The 17369-nt window shown below is 48.4% G+C and overlaps 1 protein-coding gene across 5 annotated transcripts in view; it reads right to left on the reverse strand.

Moving 5' to 3' along the window:
- Positions 1 to 17369, reverse strand: part of LIMCH1 (LIM and calponin homology domains 1) — a 258305-nt gene that overhangs the window by 54814 nt on the left and 186122 nt on the right. For 3 of the 5 annotated variants that reach the window (XM_075997823.1, XM_075997827.1, XM_075997824.1), the window contains one exon: positions 2250 to 2285. The exons of the other annotated variants lie outside the window; for them this stretch is intronic. In XM_075997823.1, coding sequence (XP_075853938.1) covers positions 2250 to 2285 — 36 coding nt within the window. The remainder of the gene's footprint in view (positions 1 to 2249; positions 2286 to 17369) is intronic. 5 annotated transcript variants of the gene reach the window in all.

The following is a 17369-nucleotide window of genomic DNA, read 5'->3' on the forward strand; positions in this document are numbered from 1 at the left end:
TTAGGGTTTCCCGGAGAACTATTTTAGGCAAATTGCACAGCAGCTTTGCATTGATGAAGAATAAATCCCTTCTTTCGAAATGTTTTCGCTCACCAGATCAAAGTGGTGCTCTGCCTACCCATCTTATAAAATCTTTCCTTCAGTGCACGTGAGATATGGCCACCGCAGGTTTTAAAAGGAATAACCACGGCTCAATTTCGCAGACTGCTCAACCCTGCAGTCAGTCAAGCTCAGGCTGAAGTTGCCTTTGAGACATCCACGTTCTGCATGAAAGGCCACTAACCCATCGCAGCTCGCCCCTGCGGAACTGAGCACTGGAGTCAGAGTCCATGCTCAGCTGCTGACATCTAATAAACACGGAAAACATGCAATTTGAAAACACTTAGATTTTTTTTTTTGTCTAATCTCTTTGTCATCAGTGGAAATGATATTTGTGTGCGCTGTGTTTCCCCGAAAATAAGACCTCCCCATAAAATGAGCCCTAGCAGGATTTCTGAGCACGTGCGCAATAGAAGCCCTACCCCAAAAATCAGCCCTAGTGATGGGCGTGGCTGCGCAGCGCATCTGCACAACCCAAGCATGTCGTCGCAGAGCTGGAAAGAACACGAGCAGCCCTTCTCATCCGCCCCGTGAGAGCTCCAGTGCTCCACAGGAGAGATCGGGGCCAGTGGTTCTAAAGGAAACAGAGTCGCAAGACACTCAGGATGGGATTCGGGGTTTGGAGAGTGAGGATGATGTTCCAGAAGAAGACGACTTCACTCTATTTGAATCGATGTAGATGGTTGTACCGTACTTAAAAAAAAATAACACATCCCCTGAGAATAAGCCCTGGGGTGTCTTCTTGGGGAAAAATAAATATAAGACCCTGTCGTATTTTCTGGGAAACACGGTACTACACCCTTATTTAAATTCCTCACTCTGTGGCTTGAAACCGTGGCTTGGGCAAGGACAGGCGGAGAGCGAGCCAATGACTCGTCCTTGGAGAGCCCCAGCTCCCACGACCCCACGACAGGCTCCTCGCAAGACGGGAGAGACGGCAGCCTCAGCAAACTGCCAGTACTGGGATCCCGTAGGAATCCCAGAGTTTCTCCAAACACAGATTTCCCCACATCTGAGAGAAGGCTGTTATGCTGCAAAGAAAACTTTTGCCTTGTGTATCAGTGCAGCACATGGGAAACTCATTTTTGAAAGTGTTCATATGGTCACCAGTGGGAGGCTGTGGATTCTTCTCAAATTTGGGACGAGCAGTGAATCTCCGAGAGGAGTGAAACCGAGAAGCCGGGGGAGGGGGAAGCCCAAGAACGTGTCTTGCATTCCTGACCCCTTGCTATGCCACGGAACTCGAGTGAAAGAAACCCCCAGTGTTTTGGTCTTAAGCATCCCACAGTTTATATGACTCCGGCCTGGGAGGAACTTGGGTTTCCGAATCTACAATTAGTGGTTTAGGATTTATTTTCTTAGTTTTAAAAAAAAAGAAAAAACATGACCATGGGAATGACTACTTCACTGCTAACTCCAAGCCCCAACGTATCAAGAAATTAAGCCCCAAACGCAGAATATCCCTTTCAATAATTCCGTGGTTCAGAAGGGGTACTGATGTCCAAACCGTAACGAGAACAACCACTTTAACATGCCCAGGCTGCGAAGAGCAAATTTAAGCTTTAAGCAGCAGCTGCACATTAGAACCATGCTTAAGTTGCTTTTGCATTCATCTTTTCCGCACAGAACATATGTTCTGCATTCCAACTTCGAGTGCTCCGGCTGCACAAAGTCAGTTAACTATTCAGTTCACTGTTGTGCCAGTTGCATTTCTTTTTCTTTCTTTTTTTTTTTTTTTTGAGACAGAGTCTCGCTTTGTCGCCCAGGCTAGAGTGAGTGCCGTGGCGTCAGCCTCGCTCACAGCAACCTCCAACTCCCTGGGCTCAAGCGATCCTCCTGCCTCAGCCTCCCGAGTAGCTGGGACTACAGGCATGCACCACCATGCCCCGCTCAATTTTTTTCTCTATATATTAGTTGGCCAATTAATTTGTTTCTATTTATAATAGAGACGGGAGTCTCGCTCCTGCTCAGGCTGGTCTCGAACTCCTGACCTCGAGCAATCCGCCCGCCTCGGCCTCCCAGAGTGCTAGGACTTACAGGCGTGAGCCACCGCGCCTGGCCTCAGTTGCATTTCAACTATGCGGTAAGTACTAGAAGCACGCGGTTTCGGCTAGTCATTAATGCAACCCTGCGAACACAAGACCACTTACTCTGCGTCATCAGACACAGGCGTTCTCGGGCCGAACCTGCAAGACCAAACACAAAGTCAGGGGACAGAAAGTTAAAGCTTGCAACCAAGCTGGAGATAAAAACCGCTGATGGGGTACACATGTGCCAGACCTTTTCTGCTGATCCTGCTGAAAGAGAAGGGTCATTATGCAATTAGCAATTCCCATTCGCTGCTGAAAATCAAAAGCCTTGATGTCCCTAAAGAATGCAAAACGCAGATGAGAACTTAAAATAAAATCCCCATGCTAACCACACAGAAAGAATCTGTTCAACAGAAACACAAGAAGGCTTAGGTATAACGCGAAATGTTTAGAGAAGGCGGCTTAAAAAGCAAGCAAACATGTATGATGGTCATTCGCAGACGGTTCAACTGTTCATGCCTCTACTATGTGCGGCAGTAACGGGCTGTGAGGGCACCCAGCACACTTACACCCTTCACTGACCCTGACCCTGGTGACGTTAATGCATCTGCACACATGGCATCAGAGAGCGCTTCTGCAGCTTTCTGGAAGCAAACCAGAACTCCAACCAGAACCCCAATCAGTGCCTTCCGCGCGCATCTGACAAAAACCACAATTCCTAGAAAACTGGTAGCCTTAATCAAAACCACACTTGGATGACATTCCATAACTTGAAAAACCAAAGTTGTTTCCGAACTTTCACGGTCCTGTGATGATCTGGATCTATAAAGCTGTACCCTCTGCGATAGTCACTTCAAGTCTAAGTGTGTCTCACAAGGCGAGGAAAAAGGTCAAAGTAGAAAAAAATTAGAACACCACAAGGGCATATTTTAAGCACATTTTTTTTTTTTAAAGAAGCGGCTCCCTCAAATGACTGTCCCTTTAGCAAAGGTGAATTTTTAAGGGATGGCTCTTACCTAGACTCTGAAAGCTTGCTCATTTCTGCATTCTGAGGCTGAACAAAGAATTATTTCGTTAAAGAAAATATATCCCTATCAAGCAGAGTCCTATGGGTGGTACAAAGAGTATTTAAAAAAAAAAAAAAGTAAAAAAGAAAATATATCCTGCTTTCAGTTTCCAATAAATCACATTTTGGGGTTGTCAGCAAAAGTATCCCGGTCCCATGCTCAGTTTCACAACAATTTACAGGAAAAAAAAGTAATTTCTCAAGATCTCTTCCTGTCATCTTAGAGAAAACACCCCAGAATGTATGGATATACAGACACAGGCATCCTTATCTCTTATGATTTCGGCATTCGAGAATAGTCTGTGTTCATGGATAATTATTTAATTCATAGTGAAGGCAATCATACCAGTGCAAAACCCAAAAAAATCTCTGCTAAAATGACCAAAAAGGAAGAGGAAGATAAAGAAAGGGTTTGTGAATGTTTTTCTTCTGGCATTAAGACTCATCTTCTGTTTCTCCAGGGGGAATCGTTTTTTGGAAGGTGCAGCTCACCGTTTAACAGTTTTCCAAAGGCACCACGACATTGAAACAGATGAATTGAGGATCCCTCCACATCAAGAGAGAGGACAAGATCAATATTAATTCTGGGCCGGGTGCGGTGGCTCACGCCTGTCATCCTAGCACTCTGGGAGGCCGAAGCGGGAGCATCGCTCGAGGTCAGGAGTTCGAAACCAGCCTGAGCAAGAGCGAGACCCCGTCTCTACTAAAAATAGAAAGAAATTAATTGGCCAACTAATATATATAGAAAAAATTAGCCGGGCATGGTGGCGCATGCCTGTAGTCCCAGCTACTCGGGAGGCTGAGGCAGGAGGATCACTTGAGCCCAGGAGTTTGAGGTTGCTGTGAGCTAGGCTGACGCCACGGCACTCACTCTAGCCTGGGCAACAAAGCGAGACTCTGTCTCAAAAAAAAAAAAAATTAATTCTGAAGACTGGATAAATGTTTCCCCATTAATTAATAGGCCTATGGCAGGGGTCCTCAAACTTTTTAAACAGGGGGCCAGTTCACTGACCCTCAGACCGTTGGAGGGCCAGACTATAGTTTAAAAAAAAACTATGAACAAATTCCTACGCACACGGCACACATCTTATTTTGAAGTAAAAAAAAAAAAAAACACCAAACGGGCTAAAACACCCGCAGGTGGCCCGAGGACCGAAGTTTGAGGACACCTGGCCTGTCTGTGAGAGTAGATTTATTCAAATACAGCGTTTTCTAAATTACCTATGGGAGAGAACAGAGTAGACATCCCTACAGGATGGCTGATCGAGAATCTATAAACAGTTGTTATGTGGCTTCGTATCCCTATTTGAATATTTTAATTAACATTTTATTGACACATGGGTAGAGCGCGCATACCACACATACACCTTAACAGATTTTCACAAACTGAACACAGCCGTAGGTTAACATCGAGCGTTTTGTGCCATATAAACGGAGCTCTGTAGTGCACATACACTTCAAGGAGCTTGGCTTCTTCAGCACAACATGGTCTGTGAGGTTTCCCTGCCCTGTTGCACGTAGGATGTATCTGCTAATTTAAACGGTTTCTGGTACAAAAGAATGCACAGCCCTCTGTTACCGGCATTTCTGCCAACAAATGTAGATTTACACCAAACATGAGCCCTGTGGGGGGCAGGCAGGAGTTTTCTGAGGGCGTCAGAAAGCAGTTCCAACCCCTGGCCCCGAAGGCTCCTGAGTGAACTGGTGACACATAAAAAGGGTCTCCCATTCATTCTGCCCTCAAGGCGAGAGGCAGAAAGCACGTCTAACAGGTGGATTCGCCACAGAGATACTCTTTCCACAGCCCGCCGACACGCAAGCAAGAAAAAAAAACGATTCCTGGCACACACAGGGCCGCCGACTTTAGTCCTCCTGTCTCTGGTAGCAACAGCGACGGTGGCATCTGTACACCACCACGCGTCTGTTAATCACGCAACCCGAAGCGCGGCCAAGCAAGCCTCGGCCGAGACACCGCCCCCGTAGACGGCATCCTCGGCCCGCACGGTGGTCTGCGCTGTGCATGGACGGTGCGTCCGTCTTGCTCTTGCGTGACGAGGAAAGCTTGAAAGCAGGGGTCCTCAACCTTTTTTTTTTTTTTTTTTTTTGAGACAGAGTCTCACTGTGTTGTCCAGGCTAGAGTGAGTGCTGTGATGTCAGCCTAGCTCACAGCAACCTCAGACTCCTGGGCTCAAGCGATCCTCCTGCCTCAGCCTCCTCCCGAGTAGCTGGGACGACAGGCATGCACCACCATGCCCGGCTCATTTTTTTCTATATATATTTTTAGCTGGCCAATTAATTTCTTTCTATTTATAGTAGAGACGGGGTCTTGCTCTTGCTCAGTCTGGTTTCAAACTCCTGACCTCGAGCGATCCGCCCGCCTCGGCCTCCCAGAGAGCTAGGGTGACAGGCGAGAGCCACCGCGTGCACCCGGCCCTCAAACTTTCTAAACAGGGGCCCCAGTTCGCCGTCCCTCAGACCATTGCAAGAGTGCACACTGCGGGCCCGGGACGAGTCGGCTGCTAAGCAGGACAGGCAGCGGCGGTGGCAAAAACACCCGGAGGGCCGGATCAATGTGCCAGGCGGCCGGCGGCATGTGGCCCATGGGCCGTAGTTTGAGGACGCCCACTTTAAAGCGCTGAAAGCTTGTTTCACTTCACAACAGCTCTCCTTGCCATGTAACTATCAGAATAGGTAACATATGCATGTATGTTTTCATGACATTATTTTTTTTTCTTTTAGGATGATTATTTTATTTTTCTCTTCTTTTTTTTTTTATTATTTCGGCATACTATGGGGGTACAGATTTTAAGGTTTCAATAAATGCCCTTTCCCCCTCTCACCTACAGAATGGGAGAAAATTTTTGCATCCTACGCATCCGATAAAGGGCTGGTAACTAGAATATACTTAGAACTCACGAAAATCAGTAAGAAAAAAAAAAATCAAATAACCCTATTAAAAAGTGGGCAAAGGACTTGAACAGAAACTTTTCTAAAGAAGACAGAAGAATGGCCAACAAACATATGAAAAAAATGCTCATCGTGGCATTATTTCTATTTACTTTTTTATTTTTTATTTTTTGTAGCTTGAGGTGCCGTGTGATCATGACGTTGCTTTTAAATGCTCACAGTTTTATTTTGATGAATGAAAAATCGCAAAAGTCCTATCACGGCTGTCGGCTAAAGTGGACGCTCACACAGAAGCGGTCGAGAGGGAATTTAGTCGCCCTCATTCCGACGGCCGGATCTGCCCGGAGTCTTGGGACGAGAACCCCGGCGAGGGCCGGAGGAATCCTTGGACCGCCGGCGTGACTCTCCGACCACAGGGCCGCCGGAGGGACCCTCGGGACTCAGCCCGCGACCCGGGAAACCATTCTACAGGCCGCCACGCTTGGGGAGCCGCGCTTGGCCCCCGCCATGCAGGAGGGAACGGAGGTTTCCGGAACAATCTGGAACCTTCTAAACGCCCCGCGTCTGTTTAACGCCAGAGAGACACCAGCCCACAGAAATGAATGCCCAAAACGGGGCTTGGGAATTCCGAGCCGGGTGGCATTCCAGGGGCAATGAGGACACACAGTGTCCCTACACACCTGTGGATGGCTTTTCCTCCAAAGGAGACTAGACTTAACGGAAATCCCCAAAAGAGAAATCTCTCTTTTTACTCCAGATTTATTACATCATTTTTTAAAAAGTAGGGAAAGGAGGAGACCTTTTTTTTTTTTTTTTTTTTTAATGTGTCTGCTTGGAGATCCAAAATGTGAACTCATCATACTAACAACTGCTCTTTTCCTCCCTCTTAGCGCTAAGGAAAGAGGGAGGTCATAGATAAGCCTGGTTTTTATCAATATGTCTTTAGAAGAAACACGGGTGGTATCATTAAAGCATTCCATTTAGCTCATGCACTATTTTCAACTACCCCGTTTACCCGAAAACAAGACCCGCCCATAAAACAAGCCCCAGCAGGATGTCTAAGCACCTGCGCCGTAGAAGCCCTACCCCGAAAATCAGCCCTAGTGACGGGCGTGGCTATGAAAATCAGCCCTAGTGATGGGCGTGGCTATGAAAATCAGCCCTAGTGATGGGCGTGGCTATGAAAATCAGCCCTAGTGATGGGCGTGGCTATGAAAATCAGCCCTAGTGATGGGCGTGGCTATGAAAATCAGCCCTAGTGATGGGCGTGGCTATGAAAATCAGCCCTAGTGATGGGCGTGGCTATGAAAATCAGCCCTAGTGATGGGCGTGGCTATGAAAATCAGCCCTAGTGATGGGCGTGGCTATGAAAATCAGCCCTAGTGATGGGCGTGGCTATGAAAATCAGCCCTAGTGATGGGTGTGGCTGCGCAGCGCATCTGCACAACCCATGCGTGTCGTTGCGGAGCGGGAAATAACACAAGCAGCCCTTCTCATCCGCCCCGTGAGAGCTCTAGTGCTCCACAGGAGAGATCGGGGCCAGTGGTTCTAAAGGAAACAGAGTCGCAAGACATTCAGGATGGGATTCGGGGTTTGGAGAGTGAGGATGATGTTCCAGAAGAAGACGACTTCCCTCTAATTGAATCAATGTCCATCAGGGGTCCTCAAGCTTTTTAAACAGGGGGTCCAGTTCACCGTCCCTCAGACCGTTGGAGGGCCGGACTCTAGTTTTGTTTTGTTTTTTTTTAAACTATGAACAAATTCCTATGCACACACTGCACACGTCTTATTTTGAAGTGCAAAAAACAAACAGGCAAAAACACCCGCAAGTGGCCCACGGGTTGTGGTTTGAGGACGCATGATAGATGGTTGTACCATACTTAAAAAAAAAAAATAACACACCCCCCTAAGAATAAGCCCTAGGGTGTCTTCTGGGGGGAAAAATAAATACAAGACCCCGTCTTATTTCCGAGGAAACACGGTGATAAAATAGAGCCTAACGCAGCCCGAGGGGAGGAAGGGCCGTCTGCCGAGACTAGCGGTGTTCCCAGGCCGGGATTCCGGCAACGAGGGAATCACAGCTCAGACACACACGCCTGCCCACCTGGGCCACGAACCAGGGTCGCTTCTCTGCTACCCGGAAGAAGAGCCTGCCACCCTCTGTCCTCTCCGAGGGGCTTGCTCAGCGAGCTCTGGCCAAGTCTTTAAAAGCAGCAGCAGCAGCAAGCCCCATGCAGAGCTGCTCACACGCACAAGATATACCTGCCGCCATCCTTTGAGCTGGGGGCGACCGCCTCCGGGACCCGGGCCCCCGAGTGGGTCTGGATGTCCCCGCGGGGACCGGCGGGGACTCCGTCTCGGGGCCCCCGAGGCCCCGGCTTGCCGATGCTGAGCCGCTGCCACCTCTGCTGGTCTATCTCTGTCACCGGCCCGAAGTGCACGAACTTCTGCCCGGGGCCCGGCGCTCTCCTGGGAGCCCTGGCTCTGCGGCCGGCAAAGTCGTCTCGGGCGGCGGTCTCTGCCTTGATGTCCCCCGCCGTGGCAGGCTCGGGGGCAGGGGCGGGAGGGCCGTCTCCGTCCCTAGTCAGAGCCAGAAACAAGTCCCAAGATTGCTGAGGCAATCACCAATCCGTAAGAGGCTTTCTTTTTTTCTCCAAAAAAAAAAAAAAACTAGAGAGAGTTGGCCTTCCCTATGTGTGGTTTCAACATCTGTGGCTTCACCTAACTTCAGATTAAAAATATATATATATATATATACATATAATACACACACACACATATATGTATATATATATTTGGGGTAAAAAAATTCCTGCAAAGTTTCAAAGAGCAAAAGTTGCATTTGCCCCATGCTGAGTGCTGTGCTGAATCCAGGGCAATGAAGTGATGTACGGGCATCGTATTAGGTATTGTAAGTAACCCTAGAGATGATTTAAAGTATATGGGAGGGCCGGGCGCGGTGGCTCACGCCTATCATCCCAGCGCTCTGGGAGGCCGAGGCGGGAGGATCGCTCTCTAGGTCAGGAGTTCGAGACCAGCCCGAGCAAGAGCGAGACCCCTGTCTCTACTAAAAAATAGAAAGAAATTAATTAGCCAACTAATACATATACAGAAATAAATGAGCCGGGCATGCTGGTCCGAGCCTGTAGTCCCAGCTACTCGGGAGGAGGCTGAGGCAGGAGGATATCGCTTGAGCCCAGGAGTTTGAGGTTGCTGTGAGCTAGGTTGACCCCATGGCACTCTAGCCCGGGCAACAGAGTGAAACTCTTGTCTTAAAAAATAATAATAATAATAAAGTATTATTTATTATTAATGGGAGAAAGTGCAAATGTTATATGCAAAAACTGCACCGTTTTATATTAAAGGGCTTAAGCATCTGAGAATTTCGGTATCCAAGGGGGTTCCTGGAACCAATAACTCACGGACACCAAGGGACGACCATGTGTGAAAAATACTTCTGTGGACAGAGCAGAAGAGCCTCTGCATATTCACTTAGTCAAGTGAAGCAGTGAGCATCGTCCCACCGAGAAATGATCATCACCTTGTCTGTAATTTTCTCTAGCTTTCAAAGCTCGACTTTAAAAAAAAAAAAATGTTAATCGTTCCGCTCTACCTAAGATCTTCTTATGCCGTCTGTTACGAGGCAATCATTAAAAAAAAAAAAAATTCTTTTTTTTTTTTTAAAATCTGGTTTAAATTCCTGACAGTGAGCATGCCTATCAAAATAAACAACCCTCCCTAGCGCGTTGGGGCTGGGTTAAAGGAGGATGACCTCTGTCCGCGTGGCTTGCGACTTTCTGCATAGCTACATTCATCTCACGCTGGACATGCTGTTTTTTTTTTTTTTTTTTTAGAAAGCTCTGCGATTTGAGAAATCACTCCTGCAGCCGGGACGATAAAAAAACGATACGATGGGATGAGCCCTCGGGTCTTTGGAAATCAGATAATGCCACGGCCAGAGGGGGACGGCCGGGCCGAAAGGTGACGCACCTGCTCCCTTCCGACACCTTCAGTCTCTCCCAGGTCTCCATGTCCGCCTGGGTTATCCTGGCAGGGACCACAAAGCTCAGAGGGTCTCTGAGAGGGGCCGGTCGGCGGCCCTGGACCCTCCGCTGGGCCAGGTCATCCTTGCACAGATCCGGCACCTTCCTGAGTCCCTCTTCCACGGGGCCGCGCTCCTGGGCCCTCGTGACTCGGGGCTCCGTGGCCTTCGCCTCCTCCGTCGGGCCCTGGCTCCTGTCGGTGTGATCCACGGCCCCACCCCGGCATGATCGGGGGGAAAAAATCAGGTTCCAGGAAGGGGGAGCAGACAGACAGAACGTCAAGCGTGGACACTCAGAGGCTGCGGACAGACCGAGATTGGGGAACCACCTTTCCCTCCCCTGAAAACGCGGGGGCGACAGGAGCTGAGATTGCTCTGGGCTACGCTGCCCTTTTAACGCCGCCGTGACGCCCTGACGGGACCAGAGTTCTTCCCCCGGGTGACGGTCTCCGGTTCCGCTTAGGGAGAGGGGCCAGAGCTCCTCCCTGAACAATGACCACCAGGAATGGCAATGAGACTCCAGCTCGGCGGGGACGATCCCGACCCCACACTACTCGAGGGACTGTGATGACTTCAGGCCTGTCTCTCTCCCTGTCTCTCTCTCTCCCTCCCTGTCTCTCTCTCCCCCTGTCTCTCTCTCTCCCTGTCTCTCTCTCCCTCTCTCTCTCCCTGTCTCTCTCTCCCTCTCTCTCTCCCTGTCTCTCTCTCCCTGTGTCTCTCTCCCTCTCTCTCTCCCTCTCTCTCCCTGTCTCTCTCTCCCTCTCTCTCTCCCTGTGTCTCTCTCCCTTTCTCTCTCCCTCTCTCTCCCTGTCTCTCTCTCCCTCTCTCTCTCCCTGTGTCTCTCTCCCTCTCTCTCTCTCCCTCTCTCCTCTCTCCCTGTCTCTCTCTCTCCCTGTCTCTCTCTCTCCCTGTCTCTCTCTCCCTCTCTCTCTCCCTGTCTCTCTCTCCCTCTCTCTCCCTGTCTCTCTCTCTCCCTGTCTCTCTCTCCCTCTCTCTCCCTGTCTTTCTCTCTTCCTGTCTCTCTGTCTCTCCCTCTCTCTCCCTGTCTCTCTCTCTCCTCTCTTTCCCCCTGTCTCTCTCTCTCCCTCCCTCTCTCTCACACACACACTCCGGGCACACCTCTTATGTTCTCACACCTCTTATGTTCCCGGCTCCTCTTTTCGGGGACTCCCTTTGACCGCTGCTCGCTGCCCCCCGGCTGCAGCGCCTGCTTCCCGGGGAACGGCCCGTACAGGAGCTGGCGCAGGGGCACCGCGGGCCTGGCCCGGCTCTCCCGGGCCCTCCTGACCGCGAAGTCGTCCCTCTCCGGGTCGGGCAGGCGGCGCGGGGCTTCCTCCTCTGGCTCCGGACCGGGGCCGGGCTGGGACGCCGGGACAGGGCTTCCCTCCCGGGCGAGGCTGACGGCGCCCACAGCCTCTTTCTCTTCGCTGGATTGTTTTTTCGACGGACAGAGCAAAAATTAAACGGGACCGTGCACGCGACCGGACCACAGACAGTCACCACACACCCCAGTCTCCACACGGGGGGCAGGACGTCGTTAGTGAAAGAAGAGTCCTCTCAATCCCCGTTAGTGCCGACAACACCGGTTTATTATTTCAGTCCAGGGCTGCAGCGTGAGCAGTTAGCGTGGGTTTCTAAATTGCTCGGTTTAGCCAGACACCAGCCATACGAAAAAAAAAAAAAGAAAACCACATTCGTTTAATTTGCAGGGCTCCATCAGCAGCTGGAAGGCAGGATCCTAAATGGCTCGGGAAAGTGACAACTCTGATTCTTTTTGCACGAAACTGGGGGTGGGGAAAACAAAATAGAAAGTTTTTTGTTGCTGTTCTTTGTTTTTTATTTGAAGGACATCAGTTATAATTTATTTAGTTGGACAAATAATTTTACATTTTTATAATAAATATAACTTTCTTTTATATATATATAATTTTATTTATTTTCTCAAATTCTGTGGGTGCAAATATTGTTAGGGTGGGGAGAGGGTGGGGCAGGGGCAAGATATGCAACTTTTTTTTTTTTCTTGAGTCCATTCATATTAGCAGGTGACTCGGTTTGATTTTGACCGACAAGGCGAAAACGTGGGCCACCAAGAAAGCGATCGATCGATCGGGGGTAAAACGGACGCACGCAGAGAAATGGCAGCTCACCTAGAATGTGCAATGGGTCAGAAAGCATGCGAGGGGGGGGGTCTCCCTGCAGAGCGGGGCTGACCCGAGACATGTCACGGCGTCTGATTTTCCACTAACTGCTCGAATCTCATGAATTCAGAGATTCAAGGCAGACTCAGAGAGAGGAAAAACATAATGATACAAGTTTTGAGCTGGCGCTATTGGACATGAAATAACGAAGGACACGTATAAGACAGATGATACCTAGGGTTGCATTCACAGGCGTCTGGCGACCAAAATATTTAAATGACTTTCACAATGTGCTTTTATATTCCTCCCCTCCTCCTTGAAGGGCCTTCAAGGCAGTCTATTGTGAAGCTTTTGCTTTATTTTGCTTTATTCTTCCCCAACTGCAACCTCGTTGAGTAGCTAAGCTCATTCCAGGTGCACTAACTTTCGGGCTAACCCTGCAAAGACAGGTGGGAATCATCACGCCCACTTTGTAGGGGGAGAGAACATAAGGGTCTCTAGTTCACGCCGCCTGAATTTAGGTTAAATTAATTCCAGTAGATGTGAGGGGCAGGTCCAGGCTATCTGGCTTCATGGTCACGGGGGAGGTTTGGCACTTTTATTTCTGGTTAAGTCACTCGTGGATGAGCTGCTCTGGGAAGAAGGGGTCCCCAGAGGGGTGGGGCGGTTAACGGCTTGACTCGGAAGGAATGGGGTCCCCCTGTCCAAGTGGAAACGAGAGATGCTGAGTCCTGCCTCCGGCCTGGCAGTCCCGTCCTGTTCAGCCGTGCCTAAACACAGCAAGTGGGGCTACCTCGGTAGGACCGAACATGAGCCTGAAGTGCGAACCAGGCGCCGTGGCTCACGCCTGTCACCCTAGCACTCTGGGAGGCGGAGGCGGGAGGATCGCTCCAGGTCAGGAGTTCGAGACCAGCCTGAGCGAGAGTGAGACCCCCGTCTCTACTAAAAAAAATAGAAAGAAATTAATTGGCCAACTAAACACATACATAGAAAAAAATTAGCCGGGAGTGGTGGTGCACGCCTGTAGTCCCAGCTACTCGGGAGGAGGCTGAGGCAGGAGGATCGCTTGAGCCCAGGAGCCTGAGGTTGCTGTGAGCGAGGCTGACGCCACTGCACTCACTCTAGCCTGGGCAACAGAGCGAGACTCTGTCCCCCGCCCCTCCAAATTTAAATAAATAAATAAAATAAAGTGCAAGTGAGGGGGATGGAAAATCTCCCGTCTCCAAGTTTCTAAGGCTCACATATTTCAAAGCGAATGAGGTAACGGGGTAAACCGAGGAAGAGCCCGGCATAGCCTTCCACCCCCTTTTACTCGGCAACGCAAGAAGCAACCAGCCCTGACCGACAGTTTGCTTCTATCGAAAGGAACCGGGCTCTCCGGAAAAGGCTGTCGGTCCTCCCGAGAACACCCCGGGAACCTCCCTGTCACCCCTGTCTCCACACGGGGCGGCCACAGCCAGAGAGGCACAGAAGTCGCGTGCCTGGCTGGGCGAGTCGGGTGCCTGGCTGGGCCTCGGTTACCCAAGGATCTGCTCAGCCACGACCAGAGAACCTGCATCTGGGAAGAGGAGACGCGCAAGAATCCGTGTCCGGTGCTTCTCGGCATCTGCTCTTCCTCTAAAGAGCTCTAAGATGTCTATTGCTCCTTGGAGATTCTTTTCCCCCTGCTCTGTAATTAATTATCATGTGGTTGAGAAGAGCCACAGACTAGCAGAGACGACCGACCGAGTCCCGAAACATACGAAAGCAATTAGAGAAGGAGCACGATCACGTGAAACCCGTAATTCAGTTAAAAAAAAAAAGTTTACTTCTCCAATGGGAAACACCAAGTAAGAGAACGCAAGTCTCCACGGCATTTTAATTCAGGGGGAGCGGGTCTTGGTTCTCATTTTTGTCCTCTGAAAAACAGAAATCTTGGCTTCTTTGGCAGAGTCTTATATTTGGGGGATAATTAAGTGAATGCGATCATAAAATAGAAGAAAAAGTAGTTTATGTGCTTTTTTTTTTACTTCAATGGGAATGGTAATAAATATTAAACTCCACACGTTTATTAAGAAGTCCTACTTTCTGTCCCTTGATGCTAAGATATCTGCTAATACGTGGTTGGACAGGCAGCATGGGACTTCTAGGCGCCTAACCTCGTGTGAAAATGGAAGAACATGCACCTTTGTTCTTTCTATATAGTTTTTATAACGCAAGGAGGTGTTTAAGAATGCTTGGGAAACATACAACAAAAACAACAACAACAAAAAAACGGTCTACAAAGTAAAGCTTTGTTCTCCATCTATAAGCTCTTCCCCTCCGACATGCCTTCATTCTCTCACCCATCTCTGCAGACACGGCTGAGAAATGGGCCATAAGAAGTATATTGGGGCCGGGCGAGGTGGCTCACGCCTATAATCCTAGCTCTCTGGGAGGCCGAGGTGGGTGGATTGCTCGAGGTCGGGAGTTCGAAACCAGCCTGAGCAAGAGCGAGACCCCCGTCTCTACTATAAATAGAAAGAAACTAATTGGCCAACTAATATATATAGAAAAAAAAAATTAGCCGGGCATGGTGGCTCATGCCTGTAGTCCCAGCTACTTGGGAGGGTGAGACAGAAGGATTGCTTGAGCCCAGGAGTTTGAGGTTGCTGTGAGCTAGGCTGACCGCCACGGCACTCACTCTAGCCTGGACAACAAAGCGAGACTCTGTCTCAAAAAAAAAAAAAAAAAAAAAGAAGTATATTGGGCCTCTTTTTTTGGGGGGGGGGTGCAAAGATGGGTCCAGCACTCATCAGAATGTCAAAGACAGAAGACTGACGTTAAAATGCTTTGAGAGACATCAGCCTGTTTCAAGGATTGACGTTCCGGACACCAAGAGTCCTTTTCTCGTCTTCATGACACACACACTTCATTCCTGCTGAGCTACTTTCCGCCACGTTAAAAGCACGGTGCCGAACGGGGATAAACTTGGAAGGCCTCTCAACTCTGTGCCCACGGCCTGCAAAAGGCAAGCGACAAAGACACAGACAGGCCATGCTGGTGGCGAGGTATGTTTAGAACCTTTACAAGAGGGCTGGCAGCTGACGAATCTAAGAAATGAATTCCGAGTGTTTGCAGCTGTGGAGGACATTCTCTGGAGACAGGCACAGATTATTCCTGAGCCCAGTTTTAAATGCTAAGTCAGAAGCTCTGAAGTGTGATGACAGTTAACTAACTTGCAAACTTCTGCTCACTAGTGCTAACGAACAGGTTAAAATTAAGCCAGCCAACAGAAAGAAACATGGACGGAAGCAAAAACACATACCCACATAAATATAGTGCACATGAATCAGGATGATATTTTTAAGTCAGCCATGACTGCATGTTTGTATACTGAATGGGAATTGTCATTAAAGAGCTCGGGGTTTTCTTCTTACAACACAAATCTCCCAGTTGAAGAGGTGCACACTGCATGCAAGGAATTTCCAACCTCTGCCCAACTTCTCCTCTGCACATGACACTACTCCTGGGCGTGCTGAATGAATTAGCTTAGTGGACCTCCCTGCTCATCTCCTCTTGTTGTTTTGGATACTCTAAAGATGGTGGTATCTTTGATAAGCGCTAGCCTAAATCTTCACAGAGGTGATAAAAACGAAGGCATGTGTGTGAAAGATATGAAGATTAAAATTTTTTTTTTTTTTTTAAGACAGAGTCTCGCTTTGTTGTCCAGGCTAGAGTGAGTGCCGTGGCGTCAGCCTAGCTCACAGCAACCTCAAACTCCAGGGCTCGAGCGATCCTTCTGCCTCCGCCTCCCGAGTAGCTGGGACTACAGGCATGCGCCACCACGCCCGGCTAATTTTTTATATATATATATATCAGTTGGCCAATTAATTTCTTTCTATTTATAGTAGAGACGGGGTCTCGCTCTTGCTCAGGCTGGTTTTGAACTCCTGACCTTGAGCAATCGACCCGCCTCGGCCTCCCAGAGAGCTAGGATTACAGGCGTGAGCCACCGCGCCCGGCCCGAAGATTAAAATTTTTTATGTGCATCCATGCTCTTATCTGTATCACTTACTACCTACTTCTACTGTGCCCTTAAAGATAGAAGCAGAAGTCTGAAAGATGGTACATAGTGAAAGAATATCATACATTTTTGTATTCTCAGCAACTATCCCAGTCTCTGGTATGAGTAGATGCTCAAGGGATATAGAAAAAAATATATATGTGTCTGACAAGGTCTCTGAATAAAAAGTTAAAGAATATCTGTTTTTTCCTATATGCCAACAGCACACAATCTGGAAAAGAAAATAGTCTCATTTACAATAGCTACAAATACAATAAAAGACCTAGGAATAAACCTAACCAAAGAAGTGAAAGTTCTCTACAATGAAAACTACACTACACTGATGAGAAATTGAAGAGGACACAAAAATGGAAAGATATTCCATGCTCATGGATTGGAAGAATCAATATTGTTAAAATGTCCCTACTATCCAAAGAAATACATAGATACAATGCAATCCATATCAAAATACCAATGATATTCTTTACAGAGATAGGAAAAAAAAAACCTCTAAAATTTACATGAAACCACAAAAGACCCAGAATAGCCAAAGCCATCCTGAGCAAAAAGAACAAAGCTGTAGGAATCACATTACCTGACTTCAAATTATACTACAGAGCTATAGTAACCAAAACAGCATGGGACTGGCATAGAAACAGACACATAGACCAATGGAACAGAACAGAGAATCCAGAAATAAATCCACACATCTACAGCAAACTTATCCTCAACAAAGGTGCCAAGAACATACAGTGGGGGAAGGACAGTCTCTTCAATAAATGATGCTGGGAAAACTGGATATTCAAATGCAGAGGAATGAAACTAGACCCTTATCTCTCACCGCATACAAAAATCAAATAAAAATGGATTAAAGACTTAAATCTAAGACCTAAAACTATAAAAAAATACTAAAAGAATGGGCTGGGCGAGGTGGCTCACGCCTGTAATCCTAGCTCTCTGGGAGGCCAAGGCAGGTGGATTGCTCAAGGTCAGGAGTTCGAAACCAGCCTGAGCAAGAGCGAGACCCTGTCTCTATTATAAATAGAAAGAAATTAATTGGCCA

Source organism: Microcebus murinus, chromosome 26 (genome assembly GCF_040939455.1).
Source record: "Microcebus murinus isolate Inina chromosome 26, M.murinus_Inina_mat1.0, whole genome shotgun sequence".
Lineage (NCBI taxonomy): Eukaryota > Metazoa > Chordata > Mammalia > Primates > Cheirogaleidae > Microcebus > Microcebus murinus.